The 15,325-nt window shown below is 38.6% G+C and overlaps 1 protein-coding gene across 1 annotated transcript in view; it reads right to left on the reverse strand.

Annotated features, from left to right (window-relative positions):
* Positions 1 to 15,325, reverse strand: part of UBE2R2 (ubiquitin conjugating enzyme E2 R2) — a 118,362-nt gene that overhangs the window by 31,137 nt on the left and 71,900 nt on the right. The window contains exon 2 of the mRNA XM_032308543.1: positions 6,179 to 6,265. Within this exon, the coding sequence (XP_032164434.1) occupies positions 6,179 to 6,265 (87 nt within the window). The remainder of the gene's footprint in view (positions 1 to 6,178; positions 6,266 to 15,325) is intronic.

The raw sequence follows: 15,325 nt of genomic DNA on the forward strand, positions 1-15,325 counted from the left end.
CCAAAAAGTTATGGTTCTGTAGACTTGGCAAAAACACTTATACGAGATACCAGAGAGCTAGCTCGCTCTCTACTCAAGCCTTGGTGAGGACACAAGAGATAAGCCACAAGAGTCTTCAGAAACCAACCATGCTGGTACCCTGATGTTCGAGTTCTAGTCTCCCAACCTGTGAAAAAATAAATTTCTTCTGTTTAAGCCATCCCCTGTATGCTACTGTTATGGCTGCCCAAGATAAGACAACATGTCTTGGGAATAGCCTATTAAAAAAAGCAGAATCTAATTGTAATCATTATTAAAACAATAATATTTAAAAATACTATATCCTAAAGATAATCAAATACTGTGCTTTCTATTCAATTTTGCAGTGAACCTAAAACTACTCTTAAAAAACAGTATACTCTAGGGGCGCCTGAGTGGCTCAGTTGGTTAGACAATTGCCTTCTGCTCTTGATGCTGGAGTCCCAGAATGGAGTATGGCATCAGGCTCCCTGCTCAGCAGGGAGTATGCTTCTCCCTTTGACCCTCTCCATTCTCAGGCTCTCTTTCTCTCTCTCAAATAAAAAAAATTTTTTTTAATTAAAAAAATAAAATACCAGTATGTTCTTCAAAATTTTTTAAAAGATTTTAGTTATTTGAAAGAGAGAGAGAAAAAGCACAAGGAGGTGAAGCAGCAGGCAGAGGGAGAGGGAGAAGCCTGATATGGGGCTCAATCCCAGGATCTAGAGATCATACCTAAGCCAAAGGCAGATGCCCAACCATATGAGTCACCCAGGCTTGCCCCCCCCATTTTTCAAATAAATGATAAAGAACAGAGAGATTACGAGTTGCCATAGCTGTAAAGTTCATAGCTATAAAGTTCATGAATAAAAACCTCTTTTTAATACATGGTCCATGAGGCAAGTGGGGTTTATTGGTTGTCTACATTGAAAATGCAATTACCTTTAACCAGGAACTGTATTTTTTAGCTCACTCAACATATTACAAAGTGGATAGGAGTAGAATGATGACAAATTCGTATTAAATTTCTTTTGTTCTCCAAGCTTCCCCTTGATGTTTATAAATTTCACAAACTTGGCAACGATAAAGGAAATGTTAAAACAATTAAGTTCACTCTTATAACACTGCAGTATTTACTACTTTTGGGGTTGCAATAATGTGTCCATGGATATATCTAACTACACTGTAACTAAGCTGTGGTGATTTTTAAAACTTGACATAATAAACTATTTTCTAACAACAACAGTCTTTACAGTATTTATTTTTACTCATCCATTTACTCATTCATTTATTTAGTAGGCTCTATGCCCAGTGTAGAGCCCAACAAGGGATTTGAACTCGAGACTCTGAGAACAAGATCTGAGCTGAGATCAAGAGTCAAACACTCGGGGCGCCTGGGTGGCTCAATGGGTTAAAGTCTCTGCCTTCGGCTCAGGTCATGACCCCAGGGTCCTGGGATCCAGCCCCGCATCGGGCTCTCTGCTCAGCAGGGAGCCTGCTTCCTCCTCTCTCTCTGCCTGCTTCTCGCCTACTTGTGATCTCTGTCAGTGGCTCAGTTGGTTGGGCAGCTGCCTTCGGCTCAGGTCATGATCCCAGCGTCCTGGGATTGAGTCCCACATCGGGCTCCTTGCTCTGCAGGGAGCCTGCTTCTCCCTCTGACTCTGCCTTCCACTCTGTCTGCCTGTGCTCACTCTCGCTCGCTCTCTCTGACAAATAAATAAAATCTTAAAAAAATAAAAAATAAAATAAATAAATAAATAAATAAAATCTTAAAAAAAAAAAAAAAAAGTCAAACACTCAACCAACTGAGCCACCCAGGTGCCCCTAATACACACACACACACACAAACACACACACACACACACACGTATATATGTATGTATACATACATATATATATTAATTTAAAAATTCTATTTATTTATTTGTCAGAGGCAGAGAGAGAGAGACAGTGCATACAAGCAGGGGAAGCTGCAGGCGGAGGGAGAAGCAGGCTCCCAGATGAGCAAGGAGCCCGATGTGGGGCTCGACCCCAGGACCCTGTGATCACAACCTGAACCAAAGGCAGCAGCTTAACAAACTGAGCCACCCAGGAGTCCCCCCCTACAATACTTATTTTTGATGCCCATGAAGTTAATATATCAAAAACTTTTTTAAAATAAAGGTTGTATTTATTTGAGAGAAACAAAGAGAGAGCACAAGCAGGGGGAGCGGAAGGCAGAGGGAGAAGCAGGCTCCCTCCTGAGCAGAAAGCCTGATGCAGGACATCCCAGGATCTTGGGATCATGACCTAAACCGAAGGCAGATGCTTAACCAGTTGAGCCACCCAGGAGCCCCTATCAAAAACTCTTTTATCACGGGGCACCTGGGTGGCTCAGTGGGTTGAAGCCTCTGCCTTCGGCTCAGGTCATGATCTCAGGGTCCTGGGATCAAGCCCCGCATCAGGCTCTCTGCCTGCCTGCCTACTTGTGATCTCTGTCTGTCAAAGAAATAAATAAAATCTTTAAAAAAAAACAAAAACTCTTTCATCAAGTCCCTTTTTCTGGAATTTGAGTAGTCTGCTTTTGGTTTTTGATTGGGTTGTTTCATTGTCTCCCCTCCCCTGCAGTTTTATTATAAGTAACTCCACAGTAAACTTTTTGGTGACGAGAGCGATTTGACACTGAGGTCCACCATTTGTCCACCTTAAGTAGACAACACAGGTGGGTGAGTAGAGAACCACCACCAAGAATAGCCCTTTGGCTAAAAAGCAAGAGCCCTATTCTCTAGAAGCACAAATACTGATATAGGCCCTCAAAAAGCTAAATTCTAGGGAGCCTGGGTAGTGCAGCTGGTTAAGTGTCTGACTTTGAGGTTAAGCTCAGGTCATGACCTCAGGGTTGTGAAACTGAGCACCCCATCAGGTTCCATGATTAGCATGGACTCTGAGATTCTCTCTCCCTCTCACTCTGCCCTTTCCACTCATGTGTGCTCTCTTTCTAAAATAAATAAATCTTTTTAAAAAGAGTTCAAAAAATAAAAATTAAAAAGTTCAATTTTGATACCATTTCTAAATGTAGCAAAGATAACTTATGTGAGAAGAGTCTCATGACCACCAAGACTATATCAAATTAAATTACTAACTGACTTATCACTTCTTTTAAAAGAAAACTTTTATAGCATGGAAAGTAAATGCCTATTTGTAAGATATGTATGCATTATTTTACCACCAAAAATATTTTTATGAATATGAAAAATATTTTTGAAAATAATGATCCAATGATAAATATTTTTTTTAAAGATTTTATTTATTTATTTGACAGACAAAGATCACAAGCAGGCAGAGAAGCAGGCAGAGAGAGAGGAGGAAGCAGGCTCCCTGCTGAGCAGAGAGCCCGATGTGGGGCTCGATCCCAGGACTCTGGGATCATGACCTGAGCCGAAGGCAGAGGCTTTAACCCACTGAGCCACCCAGGCGCCCCTCCAATGTAAATATTAAAGAGACAGAACTAAATAGCCTACCTTAATAGTGTGAAAATAGTGGAAAGGTGAGGTCACCTATATTTTATTCCTTCAGTTTTCAATTCCTTTCCTTGTTTTTTGTTTCTCACATGAGGGGTTTGGGAATTAGATAACTTGAGATGGAAACAAGTGAATATACCGCTTTAAGGTAAATTAGTCTTCAACAGCAAAACAGAAGCTTATTTTCTAACTTCTCTCTTGCTATCAAATCTATCTATAAAAAGGGGTGCCTGGGTGTCTCAGTGGGTTAAGGCCTCTGCCTTCAGCTCGGGTCATGATCCCAGGGTCCTGGGATGGAGCCCCAAGTCGGGCTCTCTGCTCAGCAGGGAGCCTGCTTCCTCCTCTCTGCCTGCCTCTCCACCTAACTTGTGATCTCTGTCAAATAAATAAATAAAATCTTAGGGGCACCTGGGTGGCTCAGTGGTTTTTAAAGCCTCTGCCTTCAGCTCAGGTCATGATCCCAAGGTCCTGAGATCGAGCAGGAAATCGAAGCAGGGAGCCTGCTTCTCTTCCTCTCTCTCCCTGTCTGCCTCTCTGCCTACTTGTGATCTCTGTCTGTCAAGTAAATAAATAAATAAATAAATAAAATCTTTTGAATAAATAAAATCTTAAAAAAATAATAAAATAAAATATATCTATAAATAAATAAAATATATATACATATATATATTACATGGACAGAGACACAAAAATATTTCTATGTGTATTGAACTCACTTTGAATTTATGAAACAGCAAATTGCTTCCATGTCTCTCTCCTATAATGGGTAACTTAGTTATACGGAATAATATAAGGTATTTACTATTGTTTATTCATATTATGATTATGTCAAATACCAAAGATACTATAGCAATATTCTGGGAGCTTATTTCTGGAAATGTAAACCACAAATCACCTTTTGAACACCAGCTTGTTCTGTTTAAAGAGGAAAAGAGGGGTGCCTGGGTGACTCAGTCAAACGTCTCATTCTTAATTTCAGTCAAGATCTCAGGGTTGGGGCGCCTGGGTGGCTCAATGGGTTAAAGCCTCTGCCTTCGGCTCGGGTCGTGATCCCAGGGTCCTGGGATCCAGCCCCGCATCGGGCTCTCTGCTCAGCAGAGGCTGCTTCCTCCTCTCTCTCTCTCTGCCTGCCTCTCTGCCAACTTGCGATCTGTCAAATAAATAAATAAATAAAATCTTAAAAAAACAAAACAAAACAAAACTCAGGGTTGTCAGATTGAGCCCCACGTGGGGCTCATCGGTGGCAAGGAGTCTGCTTAAGATTGTATGTCTCTCTCCCTCAACCCCTCCGGGCTTCTAAAAAAAAAAGTGGGGTAGGTACCTAGGTGGCTCAGTCAGTTAAAGCGAAGCGACTGACCTTTTTTTTTTTTTTTTTTAAAGATTTTATTTATTTATTTGACAGAAAGAAATCACAAGTAGATGGAGAGGCAGGCAGAGAGAGAGAGAGAGGGAAGCAGGCTCCCTGCCGAGCAGAGAGCCCGATGCGGGACTCAATCCCAGGACCCTGAGATCATGACCTGAGCCGAAGGCAGCGGCTTAACCCACTGAGCCACCCAGGCGCCCAAGCGACTGACTTTTGATTTCAGCTCAGGTCATGATCTCAGGGTTGGGGGACTGAGCCCTGTGTCAGGTTCCATACTCAGCTGGGAGTCTGTTAGGACTGTCTCTCTCCCTCTGCCACTTCCCGAACCACCCCCCAACATAGATTTTCTCTCTCTCTCTCTCAAATAAATAATAAATAAACAGAAAAGGGGGGGAAGTGAAGATAACACTTCAAAGAAAAAGCAAGTTGTGAAAAACACTACGGCTGCTCCAGTGTGCTATACAGATGGAGATCCAAATTCAGGACTCTAGAGAAAGTTCTTCATTACTTGCATACAAGCGATTCAAAGATGACATTGCTCTGTTTCTAGAGCAAAGGAGCTTCCCAATATACACCAGGCCAATAAAAGACTAATGGCTATAAATTTTAAAAAGCAATTTTATGTTTGGGCCACAGCTTCAATAAAATGAAACCACCTCAGAACCTCATTACAATGAAAAATATTACAGAATGGTAAAGGAGTAGACTCTAAGGATATTTTATAGGATCCTGCCATAAGTGTCCTGAGAAACAAAATGCATCATTCTACCATCCTTACAGATTAGCCCAAGGCTAAGTACATTTCACCAACAAAACTAGAAATGATTCCCTCAGGCTTGTGAATTTGTCCAAGAGAAGAACCTCATCTTGGATTCATTCTCAAACAGACTCTCAACTGTTCTGCAGCAATTCCTAAAAGCAGGCCGGTCCAAATGTGGGATAAATTCCCCTAAAAAGCTCAATTTCTGATCATAGCAACAGGTGACCATTACTGTGATGCTAGAGGATAGGTACACAAATTAATCTGTATGACTTTATATACTAATTTTTTTAAATGCAAGTTTTAACACATAGGCTTTATAATCTTAGCAATAAGGAACAAAGGTTTAAAACTGTATTGTTAAATATAACATACACTGGTAAAATAAAACTACCCTCAATTTTGAATAATTAAACTAGGGATTACTAAAAGTGGGGAACCATGAATACTCCCTCGTGGCTACAGACTAACCACAGCATATGGAGATATAAAGGTTATTTTAAAGGACTGTATCTAAAAAGTGTATCTTCAGAGAAATTCACATTATATGTCTCTTACCTCATAAATGTTGGGGTGCCACATTTTGGTCAAGAATCTGAAGGTAGGTGGTGAATATGGGTAGTCAATAGGAAATTTAATATGCGCCTGAAAAGAGAAAAAATGAAACGCTAATAAATCAGACTACAGGTTTTTCATCTGCCTAATAATTCACCTTATTACATCCCAGTGAAACAAAACTTCTTTCTACAGAGTAGATTCTTAGGATTAACAACTGCTCATATGTATTTTGTTAGCCCAAATGTCAGAGTTATTATTAGCACATTCTTAAAGCATCTTCTCAAATATTTATATGAGCTTTTGTTAATCACCAAAATTCAAAAGCCATACAATTTTTAATTAAACTCGTATGAGTGAAAAACAGTATAGGTACAGGTGTGTCACAATAATTTTACTGTACTTCATCACAAAAAATAATTACCACCACCTTATGGGGTACATAATATAGAACAAAGATAATTTTTAACTCACCTAACTACCACCCAGAAATAATAAAAGCTACCATTTTTTGATCATGCATTATCCTTTATTAACATAAAAATATGTTAATATAATATATATCATATATAAATATATATTAATATAATATATATCATCTATATTAAACAATATAAATATATATTATATATAATATTACATATTATATATAATTAAATATATTAATATAATATATATCATCTATAAACAATATAGATATATTAACATAAATATATTATTTGTTTCAGGGGTACAGACCTGTGATTCATTAGTCTTACACAATACATAGTGCTCACCTTAACACATACCCTCCCCAATGTCCCTCACCCAACCACACCACCTCTCCCCCCCTCCTCCCCTCCAGCAACCTTCAGTTTGTTTCCTGAGATAGAGTCTTACGATTTGTCTCCCTCTGGTTTTGTCTTATTTCATTTTTTCCCTCTCTTCGCCTATTATCCTCTGTCTTGTTTCTCAAATTCCACATATCAGTGAGATCATATGATAACTGTCTTTCTCTGAAAGACTGTCTTTCTCTACTATTTTGATACAGCTCCTTCCAGCATTTTCTTTTTTTTGGTGTACGCATTTATTTCCTTACAAAACTTATTTTCAAAAACTCAAATATACTGCATTTTATACTCTTCTCCTGTCTATAATCATACATTTTCCCACAAAACAGTCTCTGAATACATAGCTGTTAGTTACTATGTAATGTTCCATTATATGAATATACAGACAAATCATTTAAAAAAACGACTTCTATATTTTGAAACACTTAGGTTGTTTTCACTCTTTTGCAATTATAAATAACTGCAGTGACTGTCCTTGGCAGTATCCCATACTTCAAATATGAAAAACCCAAAAAGATCCTCATCTAACAGTAAACTAGAAGAGCCTGCGGAAGAGACAGAAAAGACAAGCTAAGAGTAAATAAGTTAAAACCAACATGGCATGTCAAGACACAAAATTTCTTTCTTCAATAAAAGCAATGAGAAAATTGGCAAGAATTTTAAGAATGAATTTTCAGAATGTAGAAAATAACCAAAGGTTTGTAGGAATTCAAAGAGCATCTATTTAAGAAAAAGAGCTGACCCTCAATAAGACTAGTGAACACTGTGGTGTTTTAACTTGCCCTAGTCCCGTGCCTGCCTTCCAGAGCTATGGTAACCTTAAAACTAACAAATTACATTCAAAGTGAAGACAAGCAGCCACAATGTGCTGAAATTTCTTCAAAGCCTTAATCTCCAAGAATTGTTACTTATCTGACCTTTTTAATGGTTCTCTAGAAAAATTCACTTGCAAGGTTGTCTATATTTGACCTGACCTGTAGCTTGGACGGCGTGAAAATAATTTTCTTAGGTGTGTTTGTTGACAACAATGATAGACAAATACCAAACTTCAAAGCTGCCTATTAGGTTGAACAACAGACTAACCAAAAAATTTAATAAGGGCTTTGAAAAATTCTAACAAATTCCTAAGAATCTAGAAGACTGGGCTCATATGCAGGGCTATGCATATGCCCAGGCTATACACATGCTCAGTAAAGTCCTAAGAATTCATTAGAAGGTCCAAAACTATTATCTTTGCCTGAACCTGAAGGATCTGCACAAGGAGGAACTAAAGGCTAAGGCAGAGTTCAAACTGCCTAGGTGATTGTTAAGGCATGCTTCAACATGCACACACAGCTGCTCTACAATGCCCAGGGAACTTGTTGGTTCCAGGAAATCAAATCAAACTAAGGAAATCGCTGTTCAATCATTAGCTCATCACTTAGCTAACAAAGTGGAGACTTTACAGGCAGAACAAGAATATAGACAAAACAGAATCAGGTCAGAAAACTAATTAAGCAAGGAAACAGTAACAATAAACAGCAATAAAAAAATTCTTGTTGCCTCATTTTATTACTTAAATATCTATCTAGTTTTCAACACACTACTATAGAACATGGGAGGAAAAAAAAAAAAACACCTTACAAACTATGGCCCATACAAAAGGATTAAAAACCCAATCAACAGAAACTGGAAGCCCACTGTTCCTCTCCCACTGTCCTTGCTTATGTTCCCTCTCCCCTTGTGTCTCTGTCAAATAAATGAATGAAAATCTTAAAAAAAAAAAAAAAAGAAAGAAAGAAAAGAAAAAAGAAAAAGAAACTGGAAGCCCAGATACTGAACTTACCAGAGAAGCCCTTAAATCAGCTGAATTAAATGTTTAAAGAATTAAAGGAAACCATGGCTAAAGAACTAAGGAAGTAAGAGAAAAAAGATATTTCAGCACACTGTGAAAATCAATAAAGAGAAATTACAAAAATTAAACTGAACAGTTTTTTGAGGAAAAAGAAAAATAAGATTTTGTGGGGTGCAAGAGTACAATAACAACAACAAAAAGCTAGATGGGCTGAACAGTAGCTCTGAATAAGATGAAAAAAGAATCTGTGAAACTGAAGGTAGGTCAATTTAGATTACTCCATCTAAAGAAATAAAACTCTATGACTCAGAAACCAATATATGCATTACTGGGAATCCCAACCCCCCAAATCAGGCAAAATAAAGACCCCAAACATCCAAATTTAATGAAAGATATTAAGCCTCATAAACAAGAAGTTCAACAACTACCAGGAGACTAAACTCGAAGAGATCCACATCTATATATATATATATCATAAATAAACTGCTGAAATCCAAATACTATCTTGAAAGCAAGCGACACAATCAATCATGCACAAGGTATCCTTCTTTATTTTTTTTTTTAAAGATTTTATTTATTTATTTGACAGAGAGAGATCACAAGTAGGCAGAGAGGCAGGCAGAGAGAGAGAGAGGAGGAAGCAGGCTCCCCGCTGAGCAGAGAGCCCGATGCGGGACTCGATCCCAGGACCCTGAGATCATGACCTGAGCCGAAGGCAGCGGCTTAACCCACTGAGCCACCCAGGCGCCCCACAAGGTATCCTTCTAATCAGAAGCCAGAAAACAGTGCCAAAAGAACAAAATTTATCAACCAAAGTTTCCATATCCAGTAAAATTATTCCTCAAAAAATGAAGGTGAATTAAGACATTACTAGACAAATGAAAACTAAGAACTCATAATGAGCATATATTATAAATATTTTTGGTTTATAACTTTTTCTCCTATCTGATTTAAAAGACAATTACAAATTGTAATAATTATAAATCTGTTGATGGGCACATAATGTATCAAGCTACAATTTGTGTGGCTAAAGGGAAGGGCTCAGGTCAGAGAAGCAAAATTTTCAAATTTTTATTTTTTAATTCCAGTATAATTAACATACAGTGTTATATTAGTTTCATATGTATAACACAATGGTTCAACAATTCTATATATTACGCAATGCTCATCACAAGAAGTATATATACTCTTAATTCCCTTCACCTTATTTCACCCAACCACGCCCACCTCAGGTAACCACGTTTGTTCTCTTTATTTATTTATTTATTTATTTATTTTTAAAGATTTTATTTATTTATTTGTCAGAGACAGAGGGAGAGAGAGCAAGCGAGCACAGGCAGACAAAGAGGCAGGCAGAGGCAGAGGGAGAAGCAGGCTCCCTGCCGAGCAAGGAGCCTGATGTGGGACTCGATCCCAGGACCCTGGGATCATGACCTGAGCCGAAGGCAGCTGCTTAACCAACTGAGCCACCCAGGCGTCCCTGTTCTCTATATTTAAAAGCCTACTTTGTTTCTTAAATTCCACATATGGGTTAAGTCACATAGTATTTGTCCTTCTTTGACTTATTTAACTTAGCATTATACCCTCTAGATCAATCCATGTTGTTACAAATGGAAAGTTTCATTCTTTCTTAAGTTTAAGTAATATTCCATTGTGTGTGCGCACACACCCCACATTCTTTTTTTGTGCACATGTATATGTATATACACAAATTCTCTCTCTTTTTAAAAGATTTTTATTTCTTTCTTTGGAAGAGAGAGAGAGCACGCTGGAAAGAAAGGCAGAGGGAGGGAGAAGCAGGCTCCCCGCTGAGCAGGGAGGACCCTGGGATCACGACCTGAGCCAAAGGCAGATGCTTAAACAACTGAGCCACCCAAGCACCACATCCCATACTCTCTAATATCCATTCATCTTGGATGGACACATGGGTTCCTTCCACATATGGCTACAGTAAATAATACTGCAATAAACCCAGGGGTATATATTTTTTTCTGAGTTAGTGTTCTCATAGTCTTTGGGTAAATACCCAGGGGTGGAATTACAGGAGCGTATGGTGATAAAATAGAATGTATTTGGGGCACCTGGGCGGCTCAGTCATTAATCATCTGCCTTTGGCTCAGGTCATGATCCCAGGATCCTGGGATCAAATCCCATATCTAGTTCCCTGCTCGGCAGGGAGTTTGCTTCTCCTTTCACTCCCTGCTTGTGTTCCCTCACTCACTGTATCTCTCTCTGTCAAACAAATAAAATCTTAAAGAAAAAAAAAAGATTTTTTAATTTATTTGACAGAGAGAGAGCACAAGCAGGGGGAGAGGGAGAAGTAGGCTCTCTGCTGAGCAGAGAGCCCAACAGAGACATGGGGCTCAATCCCAGGATCTTGAGACCATGACCTGAGCCAAAAGGCAGACAGAGGCTTAACCAACTGAGCCACCCAGGTGCCCCATTTTTAATTTTTTAAGGAATCTCCACAGTGTTTTCCACAGTGGCTGCACCAGTTTTCATTCCCATCAATAGTGCACAAAGATTCCTTTTTTTCCATAACCTCTCCAACACTTGTTCTTTCTTGTGTCTTTGATTTTAGTCATTTTGACAGGGGTGAGGTGATATCTCATTGTGGTTTTGGTTTGCATTTCCCTGATGATTAGTGATGCTGAACATCTTTTCATGTTCTGTTAGCCAACTTTAAGCCCAGGAGCAAAATTTTTGTATACTATTGAAATTAAGATGGTATTAAGTGATCTACTATATACTATAGTTACAAGATGTTGATTGTAGTCCCCAGGACAATCACAAGAGAATAACTAAAAAACTGAATACCCCTTCACGATTTAAAATACCCAAAAAGGGAATACAAGGTAAATTCCTCAATTTGATGAAGAATATTGATTTTAAAAACCCTAACTAACATACATAACAGTGAAAGACTGAATGCTTTTCTCCTAATTTCAGTAATAAGACATGGATGTCTGTTCTCTTCTGTACTTCTGTTCAAAACTACACTGAAGATACTAAGACAACTGAGCAAGGGAATGAAACAAAAGGCATCTTGGTCGGAAAGAAAGTAAAGTTACATGTATTTGCAGATGACGTGATCTTGTATATAAAACATTCAAACAGGGCGCCTGGGTGGCTCAGTTGGTTGAGCGAATGCCTTCCGCTCAGATCATGATCCCGGACTTCCAGGATCGAGTCCCGCATACATAGGGCTCACAGCTCCTTGGGGAGTCTACTTCTCCCTCTGACCTTCTCCTCCCTCTCTCATGCTCTCTCTCATTCTCTCTCAAATAAATAAATAAAATCTTTAAAAAGAAAAATTCAAACAAATCCACTCAAAGTTATTAGAACAAGTTAAGTTCAGCAAGGTTGCAAGATACAAGATCAATAGATCAGTATCAATTATAATTCTATACAGTAGCATTTAAATAAACTGAAATGAGGAAAATACTATATACAATAGCATCAAAACAATACTTTAAAAAAACTTAACAAAAGTGGCACAAAACCTATACTCTGTAAAATACAAAACACTGTTGAAAGAAATTAAAGACCCAAACAAATGGAAAGAGACTGTGTATTCATGGACTGCAAGACTTAATACTATTAAGATAGCAATCCTCCGCAAATTGATCTTCAGATTCAACATGACTTAACGGAAATTTCCAGCTTCCTTCCTTATAGAAAGGGAAAAGCTGGTACTAAAATTCATGTAAGGTGGTAATTCAGGGGACCCAGAATAGTCCAAACAGTCTTGAAAAAGAACAAATTTGGACAAGAAGAAAAAAGAGAAAGAGACTGAAAAACTCTTGTGGGAAGTTCACAATCCAGAGGCAAAAAAGGCTCACTGAAAGACTGTGCCCTAAACACAGGAGTAGAGAATGCTCTCCTCTCCCCTAACACCTTACCACTGTATTACTAAGACCTATTTACAGAGTTCCTTATATCCGAGTATATCATATCCAGCTATCAAAAAAAAAAAAAAACAACACAAGGCATACAAGAAAGAGATATAAGAAATAAATAGAATAATTATCACAACCAAAAATATGGCACATATTTTGGAATTATCAGACTGGGAATTTAAAACTCTGATTAATATTCTAAAGCTGATTTTAATGAATTAGGTAGGTAGCATACAAAAACAGACAGCCAATGTAAGCAGAGAGTTGGAAGTCCTAAGAAAGAACTAAAGAGAAATGCTAGAGATTAAAAAACACTGTAACAAAAATGAAGAATGCCTATGATGAGCTTATTAAGAAAGGACTCAGCTGAGGAAAGAATCTCTGGGCTAGAGGTTATATCAAAAGAATTCATGAAAACTGAAAAGCAGAGAGATCAAAGACTGAAAAAAAAAAACCAGAATATCCAAGGACTGTGAGACAACTACAAAAAGGTGTAACATACATTGATATAGGAATATGAGAAGGAACAAAAGACACACACCATAAAGAAAATGGGGAAAAAAAAAATGCCCACAGAATGAGAAAAAATATGTTCAAATTATTTTTCTGGTAAGGAATACGTATCTGGAATATGCAAGGAATGTTTATAATTAGAGGCGCCTGGGTGGCACAGTCAGCTAAGCATCCGACTCTTGATTTCGCCTCAGTTCACCATCTCAGGCTCATGGGATTGAGCCTTGCATCTGGCCATGCACTCAACAGGGGTCTGCTTGAGACTCTTTCTCCTTCTGCCACCCGCCCTACAACCTGGCCCTGCACTGGCTCACCCTCTCTCTTTAAAAATCTTTAAATCAGGGGCGCCTGGGTGGCTCAGTGGGTTGGGCCGCTGCCTTCGGCTCAGGTCATGATCTCAGGGTCCTGGGATCGGGTCCCGCATCGGGCTCTCTGCTCGGCAGGGAGCCTGCTTCCCTATCTCTCTCTCTCTCTGGCTGCCTCTCCGTCTACTTGTGATTTCTCTCTGTCAAATTAATAAATAAAATCTTAAAAAAAAAAAAAAAAAAAAAAAATCTTTAAATCAGAGGCATTAAGTCATTAAGCATCTGCCTTCCACTCAAGTCATGATCCCAGGGTCTGGTATCAAGCCCTGCATCAGGCTCCCTGCTCAGCAGGAAGCCTTTTTCTCCCAATCCTACTCCCTCTGCTGTGTTCCCTTTCTTGTTCTCTCTCTCTTTCTCTAATAAATAAATAAATCCTTTAAAAAAAATTTTTAATCTGAAGAAAAAGAATGTTTACAACTAAACAATAAAGAGGAATACAGGTATCCTTTGCTTTTCCAGAAGTTCAGATCACACCACTTTTCTTTCATAAAAGAACATTAGTACCTGTTGTCACTAACAGAAAAAAAAATGTATTGAAGAGGATTTTCACTTCTGTGAAAGAAACACAAAAAGTGAAAATGGAATTCAATGTTTGTTTTGCAGCAAGCTGTTAATAGAAGTACTGTACATACACCCTGAGCAACAAATTTAGCACTGCCAAGCTCCTTTGGCAACTCACCGCCATAGCTTTGAACTGTGTCTTTGAGCATCTGAGCTTTACCTGAATTTCTTTTGTGTATCTGTTAGCAAGATATGCCCTAAGGTATTAGAAAAGCCTAACAAGTTATGTTTGGGGTTGAGGAACACTCAAATTTTTTATAAGCCAAACACTTCGGCTTATAAAGTTTTTTCTTAAGATTTTATTTATTATTTGACAGAGTACACAAGCAGGGGAGCAGCAGAGGGAGAGTGGGAAGCAGGCTCCCCTCTTAGTAGGGAAGCCTGATGTGGAGCCTGATCCCAGGACCCTGACATCATGATCTGAGCTGAAGAAGTGACTGAGCCACCTAGGCACCCCTTATAAAAGTTTTCTTAGGAGCACTCTACTTTCAAAGAACAAGGGGACCCTGTAACTCAACTGAAAAAAAACAGGCAAAGCAAGTGAATAAACATTTCCCAGAAAAGGTAAACATATGGCCAATAAGCACAAGAAAAGATGCTCAACATCATTAGCCTCAGGGAAATGCATATCAAACGCATAATGAGATACTACTTCAAATCCACTAGGATGGGTATAAAGACACAGCAAAAACAGTTCTAAGAGAGAAGTTTATAGCAATACAGACTTATCTCAAGAAACGAGAAAAATCTCAAATAAACAATCTAAACTTCCACCTAATGGAACTAGAAACAGAAGAATAAACAAACCCGAGGTTAGTAAAAGGAAGGAAATAATAAAGATCAGAGGGCAAGAAAGTAAAATAAAGACTAAAAAAACAATAAAAAAGACCAATGAAGGGCGCCTGGGTGGCTCAGTGGGTCAGGTCATGATCTCAGGGTCCTGGGATCGAGTCCCGCATTGGGCTCTCTGCTTGGCCAAGAGCCTGCTTCCTCCTCTCTCTCTGCCTGCCTCTCTGCCTGCCTCTCTCCCTACTTGTGATCTCTCTCTGTCAAATAAATAAAATCTTAAAAAAAAAAAAAAGACCAATGAAACTAAGAGCTTATTCTTTGAAAAGATGAACACAATTGATAAACCTCTAGCCAGATGC

This window comes from Mustela erminea, chromosome 12, assembly GCF_009829155.1.
Source record: "Mustela erminea isolate mMusErm1 chromosome 12, mMusErm1.Pri, whole genome shotgun sequence".
Classification (NCBI taxonomy): Eukaryota; Metazoa; Chordata; class Mammalia; order Carnivora; family Mustelidae; genus Mustela; species Mustela erminea.